We start from the raw sequence: 12,700 nt of genomic DNA on the forward strand, positions 1-12,700 counted from the left end.
ACGCTTAATTGACGCCCGTATTTATACTTCTTATGGGAAAGTTCCATATTACCATGTCATCTTTCCTTTATATTTCCCCCATAGTGCCTAGCAGTGTGTGAGATATGTTATTTATTCATTAAGCAAATATGTGAGTGCCTACGATGGAGCTAGGCCCTTATTCTAGATGCTGGATATATGTCAGTTAATAAAACAGTAAAAAAATCTATGCCTTGTGGAACTTAGATTCTAGTGCACATAGGAAGTACAGAATTCTGGTTGCATTATTGGGGCAAAAGGATATTTTGATCTTTTGTCTAAATCTCTCATCAATTTAGCTGGAAAATTAAGACAAGTAATTTGATGGATGTGCTTTCCTACTTTGCAGTATTTAATACACACACACACACACACACATATATATATGTATACATGAGAATCTCTATATCATCTCTTGTTAATCTTTCCAGTATAAGTAGTATTTATGGCCTGTTTTAAGAATGTATATTCTTCTAATCATATTTGCCTTCAAACTCATAAATATATTATAAACCCGAGAGATTTGACAATAGAACTTTTTAATGGTTGAAAAATAGTAAAAAGAAGTTTTGAACAATAAAATGAAAATTTATACCATTGCAGGTTTGCCTTTTTAAATATGGCGCAGCTAATCTTTCATATACATTTGTAAAAGGCACCAGATGTTAACAGGGTAAAGAATGCAAGAAATCAAAACGGAGCCACCTTCCCCAACTTCCTTTTTGTATCAATGTACACATTTTAAGGCAGATGCTTTTCCATGCAAAATCCAACAGAAGAAAATCAACATTTTACAATTTCACACATTCTCAGATTTTTTTCAATATCATTTGTCAGGATATTCATGATAAAGCATATTAAAACAATTTTTTCCTAATGAAGCTTAAAGAGGTTGATGAACAATGATTAAAAATTTAGAGACTTCATTACAGACCCCTCATAGAAGATATAGAAAAGTCAATCTTTTTTTCTTGTTTCTTCTTTCAGAAATGTCCATATCAGTTTGTTCACTATGTCAGGTTGTTCTTGCTGAAGCCAATGACTGACTTCTGACAAAATAGTCAGCCTGAAATAATTTTTAACATAAATCTTTGTGACTTCAGCCATCTCAACCTCCATAAATGCATCTTTCTCTCCCCACAGTAGTAGCGTTGGAATGGTCACCATGTGATGTTTGAGAGGCAGACAGCTATAAAAACAAAACATGTGGACTTGAGACTCATTGTAAAAGTTAAAATAACATTTTCCCATAATGTTCTTTTAAGCCATACATTCTCAAAGGAGACAATATCACCACCAATGGGGTGAAAATTGATTCTTGGGAGGGTGAAAAAAAATTACTTTTTTAATGTATAAATCATGGATATACACACAGTACATAAACAGATATTAAAATCTCATAGGGTGGGGGGGCAATTAGGAAAAAAAATGTCTCAAAAGGCTCCTTAAGGAGGTGATGATGAAAAAATGGTTGAGAAACACCACATTAGGCAATCAATCTATACAATAAAAAATTTAAAAGGCTATTTAAGAAAGGGCTCAATAAAATTTTTAATTGGATGAGTGTAGCAAAATTTATAATGAAGGTTATAAATTAAATATGAAATTCATCACTATGAAGAATAATTTGCTTTAAAAGGATACCAGAATTTCTGAATGGTGTGATGAAAGAGAGTTTTAAATGGTGTTACTTTAAATATATTTTAAATTGTTAGATAATATAACATTTTATGTGAAATTGGAACTGAAAATTCAGAAAATATATACAGACTGAACTTTACCATTAAATGAGACTATATTTATTTTGCAAGAAGATTATTTTTAAAATAATGTTTTATTGTGTATTTTCTTAAAGTATAAAGAATAAAACCATGCATAATTCCATCATTAAAAGATAACCTTTTGGTCATTTTCTATGCACATAGTTGAAACCATACCATAAATAAAGTGCAATAAATATACACAATTTGTATACAGCATCCATACTCAAATTTTATGTTGAATTATAACTTGAGAATTTTCTCATTTCATGTTTTTCAAAAGTAATTGTAAAAGATAGTATTTTATGGTATAATGACCCATAAATGACTATTCTCCTATAACTGAATATTTAGATTATATCATCAGTTAAAACAAGGGAATGTTTTAAGTGATGCTATAATGAGCATTTTGTGCCCAAATCTTTTTTGGCATTTCAGATCATTTCTTTAAGCTAGAGTCCTAGAAGTGGAATTCCTGAGCTAAAGAATATAAATATTTTTAAAGCTTTTGACATTTACTGCTACACTATTTTTCAGGAAAGTGGGATGGTATTAATTACACTCTTGTTGACTATGCATGAGAATGAACACATCACTAGACATTCTCCAGCACTGACTTCCATTTTTTTTTTTTAAAGATTTTATTTATTTATTCATGAGAGACAGAGAGAGAGAGAGAGGCAGAGGGAGAAGCAGGCTCCCAAGGAGCAGGGAGCCCGATGTGGGACTCGATCCCAGGACCCTGGGATCATGACCTGAGCCGAAGGCAGACGCTTAACCATCTGAGCCACCCAGGCGCCCCTGACTTCCATTTTTGTTAGTTATTAAAACTCATGACATGTGGCTACTTGGGATTGATAGGATGCTGCTAGATTGTGCAGGGTATCACATATGTCCACTAGGGACTTAACTTTTGACTCCCATGCAAGTGGCCATCATTTGGTTATAATGCTCCTAAAAATTAAGGTCTTCTTGAATGGGTAAACTGATAGAAAAATAAACTCTTACTTAATTTTGATACATGGATTGCTATACAAACTTGCAAGTCACTCAAATTCTAGAGCTCATAAAATATTCAAAAGTAAAACATTTTCTAACAATTATCTGCATATTTAACAATATGTGAGCATGTAATAATTGAATCAGTAAGGTAAAAGGAGTTTTAAAAGACAATTAGTCAAAAAAACAAAGAAAAATATAAATTCTTCACTCATATGTGGAATTTAAAAAACAAAACAAATTAACAAAGAAAAAAAGGGACAACCAAAAAAACCTATACTCTTAACTATAGAGAACAAAATGGTAGTTGCCAGAAGAGAAGTGGGTCAGGGAATGGGCGAACTAGGTGAAGGGGATAAGGAGTGCACTTGTGATGAGCACTGAGTAATGTATAGAATTGTTGAATCACTGTATTGTACAACTGAAACTAGTATAACACTATATGGTAATTATAGTTGAATTAACACAATAAAAAAATAAATAAATGAATTTTTTAAATTTTTAAAAAAAAAAAAGGAAGAAAAATATAAATTCTTCACCAGATCAAATTGGGGATAAAGGGAGGAGTTTCCAGAAAATGAAAAGAAGAGCATATTCTCTGGCCCTAAGGTTTTAAATTGCTAAACTTCACATGAAATGTTACATATATTTATTTTTTTTAAGCTGTATTTATTTATTTGAGAGAGAGAGGGCACGAGTGAGGGGAGGGGCAGATGGAGAGGGAGAGAAAGAATTTCAAGCAGACTCCCCGCTGAGAACAGAGCCAGATGCGAGGCTCAATACCATAACCCTGAGATCATAACCTGAACCAAAATCAAGAGTCAGACGCTTAACTTACTGAGCCACCCAGGTGCCCCTGAAATATGTTACATATAAAAGAAAGTATCCACCAAAAAATTGCTAGAACTAATACATGAATTCAGCAAAGTCACAGGATATAAAATCAATGGACAGAAATCTGTTGCGTTTCTATACACTAATAATAAAGCAGCAGAAAAATAAATCAAGGAATCAATCCCATTTACAATTGTACCAAATACAATAAGATACCTAGGAATAAACCTAACCAAAGAGGTAAAAGATCTGTACTCTGAAAACTACAGAACACTTATAAAAGAAATTGAACAGGAAATGGAAAAATATTACACATTCATGGATTGGAAGAACAAACATTGTTAAAATGTCCATATTACCCAAAGCAATCTACACATTTAATGCAATCCTGATCAAAATACCACCAGCATTTTTCACAGAGCAAGAACAAACAATCCTAAAATTTATATGGAACCACAAAAGACCCCAAATAGCCAAAGCAATTCTGATAAAGAAAAGCAAAGCTGGAGGCATCATGATTCTAGACTTCAAGCTATATTACAAAGCTATAAGCATCAAGACAGTATGGTACCGGCACGAAAACAGACACATAGATCAATGGAACACAATAGAGAACTCAGAAATGGACCCCCATACGGTCAACTAATATTCAACAAAGCAGGAAAGAATATCCAATGGAAAAAAGAAAGTCTCTTCAACAAATGGTGTTGGGAAAACTGGACAGCGATATGCAGAAGAATGAAAGTGGACCAGTTTCTTACACCATACACAAAAATAAATTCAAAATGGATGAAAGACCTAAATATGAGACAGGAAACCATCAAAATCCTAGAGGAGAACACAGGCAGTAACCTCTTTGACCTCAGCAGCAGCAACTTCTTACTAGACACATCTCTCGAGGCAAGGAAAACAAAAGCAAAAATGAACTATTGGGACTTCATCAAGATAAAAACTTCTGCACAGCAAAGGAAACAGTCAACAAAATAAAAGGAAGCCTACAGAATGGGAGAAGATATTTGCAAATGTCTTATCAGATAAAGGGCTAGTACCCACATGTGTAGAGAACTTATCAAACTCAACTCCCCCAAAAATAAACAATCCAGGAAAGAAATGGGCAGAACATATGAACAGAAATTTTTCCGACGAAGACATACAGATGGCTAACAGACACATGAAAAGATGCTCAACATCACTCATCATCAGGGAAATGCAAATCAAAACCACAATGAGATGCACCTCACACCTGTCAGAATCACTAAAATCAACAACACAGGAAACAACAGGTGTTAGTGAGGATGCGGAGAAAGGGGAACCCTCTTACACTGTTGGTGGGAATGCAAACTGGTGTAGCTACTCTGGAAACTAGTATGGAGGTTCCTCAAAAAGGTAAAAATAGAATTACCCTATGATCCAGCAATTGCACTACTAGGTATTTACCCCAAAGATACAAATGTGGTCATCTGAAGGCGCACCTGCACCCCAGTGTTTATGGCAGCACTATCAACAATAGCCAAATTATGGAAAGAGCCCAAATACCCATCAACTGATGAATGGATAAAGAAGATGTGGTATAAAATCAAAACCTCAATGAGATACCACCTCACACCAGTCAGAATAGCTAAAATTAACAAGTCAGGAAATGACAGATGTTGGCGAGGATGTAGAGAAAGGGGAACCCTCCTACCCTGTTGGTGGGAATGCAAGCTGGTGCAGCCACTCAGGAAAAAAGTATGGAGGTTCCTCAAAAAGTTGAAAATAGAGCTACCGTATGACCCAGCAATTGCACTACTGGGTATTTACCCCAAAGATACAAATGTAGTGATCCAAAGGGGTATGTGCACCCCAATGTTGATAGCAGCAAGGTCCACAATAGCCAAACTATGGAAAGAGCCAAGATGTCCATCAACAGCTGAATGGATAAAGAAGATGTGGGGTGTGTGTGTGTATATATATATATATCACAAGTGTGTATCACAAGTATGCACACACACACACACACACACACACACACATAAATGGAATATTATGCAGCCATCAAAAAAACTGAAATCTTGCCATTTGCAACGACATGGATGGAACTAGATGGCATTATGCGAGGCGAAATAAGTCAATCAGAGAAAGACAATTATCATATGATCTCACTGATATGAGGAATTTGAGAAACAAGACAAAGGATCATAGAGGAAGGGAGGAAAAAATGAAACAAGATGAAACCAGAGAGGGAGACAAATCATAAGAGACTCTTAATCTCAAGAAACAAACTGAGGGTTTCTGGAGTGGTGAGGGGGTGGGACGGATGGGGTGGCTGGGTGATGGACATTGGGAGGGTATGTGCTATTGTGAGCACTGTGAATTGTCTAAGATTGATGAATTACAGACCTGTACCTCTGAAACAAATAATACATTATATGTTAAAAAAGAAAAAGAAGAAGATAGTAGGAAGGGAAAAATGAAGGGGGAGAAATCGGACGGGGAGATGAACCATGAGAAACTATGGACTCTGAGAAACAAACTGAGGGTTCTAGAGGGGAGGGGAGTGGGGGAATGGGTTAGCCTGGTGATGGGTATTAAAGAGGGCACATATTGAATGGAGCACTGGGTGTTATACGCAAACAATGAATCATGGAACACTACATCAAAAACTAATGATGTAATATATGGTGACTAACAACATAATAAAATAAAATTAATTAAAAAAAGAAGATGTGGTATATATATGTGTGTGTGTATGTATATATATGTACACACACACACAGACACACACACACACACAATGGAATATTACTCAGCCATCAAAAGAATGAAATCTTGCCATTTGCAAGGACGTGGATGGAGTTAGAGTGTATTATGCTAAGCAAAATAAGTCAGTCAGAGGAAGACAAATACCATATGATTTCACTCATGTGGAATTTAATAAACAGAAGAACATATGGAAAGGAAAAAAATGATAGAGAACAAACTGAAGGTTATTAGATGGAGGTGGGTGGGGGGTGGGTTAAATGGGTGATGGGCATTAAGGCGGGCACTTGTGATGAGCACTGGGTGTTGTATGTAAGTGATGAATCACTAAATTCTACTCCTGAAACCAATTTTACCATATATGTTAACTAACTACAATTTAAATTAAAATTTAAAAAGAAAAAAGTAATAAAAGAAAGTACGTACAGCATGGTGACTATAGTTAACAATACTGTATTGCATATTTAAAAGTTGCTGAGAGAGATCTTAAAAATTCTCATCACAAGAAAAATAATTTTTAACTATGTATAGGGACAATGTTAACTAGACTTGTGGTGATCATTTCATAATATATACAAATATTGAATCATTACATTGTACACCTGAAACCATTGTAATGTTTTAAGTCAATCATACCTCAATATAAATAAAATAAGCAAATAAACAAGTAAATAAAAAGAAAAACATTATTTTAGGAGAGTATGTTAAGCTGAAGAACTTATTGGGAAAACACTTGATAAAATATATCTGATTAAAAATGATTAATCTTAGTAAGTATAGAAACAATTTGAAAAATCTAAAAACTGTAACAAGTAGTTACAATTCCTGGTCTATATTGCTAATCATTCAATCTACCAAAATATATTTTTAACATAGCTATTTCAAATAAGTCTGTTTTACCATGTTACTTTTCCAAAGTCTGAGTTACCAGCTGATGTGTAAGTATTAAGCCAGCAATTTCCAAGGTGTTATACACTCCATCATTACTTTTACATGTGGAAATATTTTATTACTTTAAGAAGACAATGTAGAAAATAATCGCATCCGTATACTCCCCACCAGCTTAAGAAATAAAACACTGCAAATATGATTACACCCTTCTGCTGACCTTTCCTAGATACCATTTTTCTTCTACTCACCCTAAGCCAGTAGTTCTCAAAGTGTGGTCAACAGACTAACAACATCAGCATCACCTGTGAACTTGTCAGAAATGACACTTGGGACCCATCCCAGACTGACTGAATGGTGGGGTCCAGTCATCTGTGTTTTAACACACTTTCCAGGTGATTCTGATACAAGCTATAGTGAAGAACCACTACCATCAGAGGAAGGACTAGGTTGAATTTAGTTCTTAACACCCCCATGATTTTTTTTTTTTTTCACTTCTATTAAGTCAGTGTTGTCTGGCCTGCATTATTTTTTTTTATTAACATATAATGTATTATTTGTTTCAGGGGTACAGGTCTGTGATTCATCAGTCTTACACAATTCACAGTGCTCACCATAGCACATACCCTTCCCAATGTCCATCACCCAGCCACCCCATCCGTCCCACCCCCTCACCACTCCAGAAACCCTCAGTTTGTTTCCTGAGATTAAGAGTCTCTTATGATTTGTCTCCCTCTCTGGTTTCATCTTGTTTCATTTTCCCCTCCCTTCCCCTATGATCTTCTGTCTTGTTTCTCAAATTCCACATATCAGTGAGATCATATGATAATTGTCTTTCTCTGATTGACTTATTTAGCTTAGCATAATACCCCATGATGTTTTTAAACTTTTATTGTATGTATTAAGATACCTCTCCCCCATTCCTATGGTTTTTTTGAGGAGTGTTTTTCCTTAAGCCCTCCTGGATCTTTGTCCCACCCCTGAATGGTGAGTGACAGTTGCTGGTTCAGGGTGCTGAACTAGGTGGGTCTATCAAATATGTCCTGAGGGTAAGAAATTCAATCTCTTTCTCCTCCTCTCTCTACCAGATTCGTGGAAGGCAGTGACCTGAGAGGCAAGGGAAGTAGAGTTTGTTCTGCAAACCTTCCCACAGGTGATCTGTTCTAAAGTTTAGACTGGCACCAGGGAATTAGCAAGACCATTCTGGTTCTCATATTAAGCCATAGTCTCTCCTTTATTAGTAATGAAGGTGATGGTTTGATTTGCATTTGCTGACTCTTGTTTGATCTCTTAACTGGTTCAGAAATTGAGCAGGAAAAAGGGATACTATTTGTCAGATCTTCCCAAATACAGTACATATATTTCTACAAACAATATATGAAGGTGTTTTGCATTTTTATAACTTTACATAAATGGTCTCATACTGTACATATTCTTCCACAACTTACTTTTGTGACCTAATATTATATTTTTAAGATTATCCATTGATGATACATTTAGTTCTACTCCATTTTCACTCCTATAGAGAATTTCATCTTATGATTATAGCACAGTTGATCCATTTTCCTGTTAATGGCCATTTAAAATTTTCCATTTGTTTTGATAATTCAGATAATGTTGAACTTATTCTTGGACATGTCCACTTGTGCACTTATGGAAGGGCTTCCTTATAGTATATTCCCCCAAGCAGAATTGTCTCCTCAGAGAGTATGGACATCTTCAACCTTCGTCAATATTGTCAAGTTGTTTTCCAAACTGATCGTATGCTCCAAAGCAGCATGTATGAATTCATTTCCCTCCACACTATTGCCAACAATTGTTCTCAAAAGTTTAAATTTTTCCATTTTAATGAGACTGGAATACTTTTCATTTACCTGATGTGGTAGAGACTGCTCCGTAAAACTTCTTCCTTTCCACCATAGTGATAGAAAATCCAATTTACAGTTGGACCAAGGGCCACCCAGAATCAAGACTGACTACACTTGCCAGAGTTCTTGCAGCAAGGGGAGGATATGTGGTTTATGAGAAACAATGTGTGCAACTTCTAAGTTGTGTCCAGTATGCCCTCCCTTTTTGTCTTCCCACTGACTGAAATGTAGATATGGTGGTAAACCATCTTGGACCACAAGAACAAGGACAAAACCCCAGGGATGGCAGAATAACAAGACATAAAATGCCTAGGTCTCTGACCAAAGAGTGATCTAACAGTCTTGATGATTTCATGGAGCGCAGCCAACACACCAACCTAGACTTTCACTTGTGAGAGAAATACATTTCTTTCTCTATGCTACTGTTATTTTAGGTCTCTATTACAAGCAGTAAAATCTATGTTCTATATCTGACTACTAGTAAGGTTGGGCATCTTTCATGTTATTGACCATTAAATTCCTCTTCTGTGAATTGCCTTTTTATATCCTTTTTTTTTTTTTAAAGGTTTTTATTTATTTATTTGGCAGAGAGACAGTGAGAGAGGGAACACAAGCAGGGGGAGTGGGAGAGGGAGAAGCAGGCTTCCTGCTGAGCAGGGAGCCTGATGCCGGGCTTGATCCCAAGACCCTGGGACCATGACCTGAGCCAAAGGCAGACGCTTAACAACTGAGCCACACAGGCGCCCTGCCTTTTTATATCCTTTACCCATTTTTTGGTTGGGCTACCTTTTTATTAATTTGGAGGCATTCTTTATAAACTCTAGATATTATTAGTTCATGATTGATTCTGTATTGCAAATAACTTTTTCCCATCTAAGGTTGCCTCATCATTTTATGGTATCTTTTGATATATTTTTAATTTTAATGTAGTCAAATTTATCAGTCTCCTTCATAATTTCAACTCTTTGTATCTTATTTAAGAAATCTTTCCTACCTGGGATCATGAAAGTTTTTTCTTATTTTTCAAACACTTGAAAGTTTTGCTTATCATATTTAGGGTTTTTTATTTCCCTAAGGTTTACTTCTTGTTTAGTAAGACATAGGAATCTAATTTTATTTTATTCTATATGGATATCCAATTGTTCCAGCAACATGTATTGAATCTTTTTTTTTTAAAAGATTTTATGTATTTATTTGACAGAGAGAGAGAGATAGCAAGGGCAGGAACACAAGCAAGGGGAGTGGGAGAGAGAAGCAGGCTTCCCGCCAAGCAGGGAGCCTGATGCGGGGCTCGATCCCAGGACCCCGGGATTATGACCTAAGCTGAAGGCAGATGCTTAACGACTGAGCCACCCAGGCGCCCCTGTATTGAATCTTTTTACCACTGGTTTAAAATGTTCTCTGTCATAGCAAGTTCCCATATGTGCAATTCCATTTTTGGGTTTTCTTTTATGTTCCATTAATCAACTTGTCTATCCCAGAGTCAACACCATATTTTATTGATTTTAGAGTCTCATTACAAACCTTAATATTGGATAGGGTTAGACACCCAACTATCCTTTTCTTTAAAACTATCTTGACCATCTCATCCTCAGCCTTATGCTCTTCCATACAAATTTCAAAATCAGTTTTTCAAGTTTCATTGAATTTTCTTATGGTTTTGATTGAAATTAAATTACATTTATAGATCAATTTGTGAGAAATCAAGAACCTTATGATATTGAAGTTTTCCAATCATGAACATGATAAACTGGGCTAATTTTCACTAGTTTACAACAGCAAGTCTGTATGGATTGTTAAAATATTAAAATATTTCTCTACTGATTAGTAAATAGCTACTGCCCTGAGCTTGTATTCTTTACTACTTCCAATAAATTTTGACAATCCATAAAGGTGATCTTTTGTTAGAGTCATTCCTATATACATAATATTTTTTGTTGCTATTGTAGAGTATCTATTTTTAAAATGTTTTCTAACTGTTCATTTATAAGATCATAATTTTTGTAATATTGCACTTACGTATATCAACTTTGCTGAACTATTTTTGTTTGAATAACTTTTCTGTAGATTCTTTTTCTAGATAATATCGACATTATCTATGTATTATCATGGCTTTTTCTTCCTTTCCTAATACTTACACTTTTTCAGTTTTTTTTCTTATATGGCTAAGACCTGCAATTCAGTGGTGATTAGAGGCAGTTAAAGTCACCAAGTTTATCTTTCGGCTTTATTTTTGTAGAAAATGTTTTTTGTGTTTCATTATAAAGTCTGATGTTTGCTATACGTTTCTGGTAGACAGAAGTTCCCTTCAGCATTGTTGTCATAATGGAATACTGTGACTAATATAAAGACACTAACAGGGGCGCCTGGGTGGCTCAGTTGTTAAGCGTCAGTCTTTGGCTCAGGTCACGATCCCAGGGTCCTGGGATCGAGCCCCATATGGGGCTCCCTGCTTGGCGGGGAGCCTGCTTCTCCCTCTCCCACTCCCCTGCTTATGTTCCTGCTCTTGCTGTCTCTCTCTCTCTCTGTCAAATAAATAAATAAAATCTTAAAATAAAGACACGAACAGACACAGAGAATATCAAGTTTAATGGCAAAGGGAAAAGAAACCTACAAAGATGGTTTTATAAAGCAGAAGATAATGTATTATTCTCTCAGATACAGGAAGGACTTCACAGATCTTCCAAAGTTTCCCATGGTGATACAGCTATTGGACACTACCACAAAATATTTTCTGCTTTTGATGTAGGTTTTTTATCCTCTTGGTCTTGATTCCTGGAATATCTTTTTATGTGCCTGCCAGCTGTCCAGGTGCAAATCATCAGTGCAAAACACCTTCAATACCTCATTTTTTTCTTGGACAATTAAGTAAAGCAAAGGTCAGTTTCCCATACTACTCCTTCAGAGATTCAGGCTCAATCTATCTGAGGTCTATTTTCACATCCTCTATTTCTAGATTACTAAGAGCTGTAGCATGAATATGAGTTGAATATGATTAAATGCTTCTTCTTAGTTTATTTTTAAAAAGATTTTTAATATATTTATTTGAGAGAGAGACAGAGAGAGAGAGAGCGTGTGCACGAGCAGGGGGGCGGGGCAGAGGGAGGGGGAGCGGCAGGCTCCCCACTGAGCAGGGAGCCTGATGTGGGACTCGATCCCAGGACCCTGGGATCATGACCTGAGCTGAAGGCAGAGGCTTAACCAACTGAGCCACCCAGGTGCCCCTTAATTTATTTAGATGATTATATTTTTCCTTTTAATCTATTACTGTGGTGAATTAAAGTAATGAATTTTAATGCCAACTTTGGTTTAACTTTTAATGCATGCTGGATTCACTTCAAAGATACTTCATTTTACATTTACGGATCTATGTTTATAATGTAGTTTGACCTATAATTTTCCTATTTTATACAATCCTTATCTTGTTTTGATGAGAAAGTTATACCAGCTTCACAAAATGAGCTGAAGCATGTGCCTTCTTTTTATAATGTCTAAAAGTGTCTATTAAAAAGTGGGATTTCTGTGTTAGAACTTACCTGTAAAACCACCTAGGCCTGTTTCTGTGGATGTGTATTGTGTTTTTGTGGATGTGCT

At 35.7% G+C, this 12,700-nt stretch overlaps 1 protein-coding gene across 1 annotated transcript in view; it reads right to left on the minus strand.

Moving 5' to 3' along the window:
• Window positions 1-12,700, minus strand: part of EPHX4 (epoxide hydrolase 4) — a 42,080-nt gene continuing 29,380 nt past the window's right edge. Inside the window, exon 7 of the mRNA XM_032423872.1 lies at window positions 1-1,207. Within this exon, the coding sequence (XP_032279763.1) occupies window positions 976-1,207 (232 nt within the window). The 3' untranslated portion in view covers window positions 1-975. The remainder of the gene's footprint in view (window positions 1,208-12,700) is intronic.

The sequence above is a fragment of the Phoca vitulina genome, unplaced genomic scaffold, assembly GCF_004348235.1.
Source record: "Phoca vitulina isolate PV1807 unplaced genomic scaffold, GSC_HSeal_1.0 scaffold2, whole genome shotgun sequence".
NCBI lineage: Eukaryota > Metazoa > Chordata > Mammalia > Carnivora > Phocidae > Phoca > Phoca vitulina.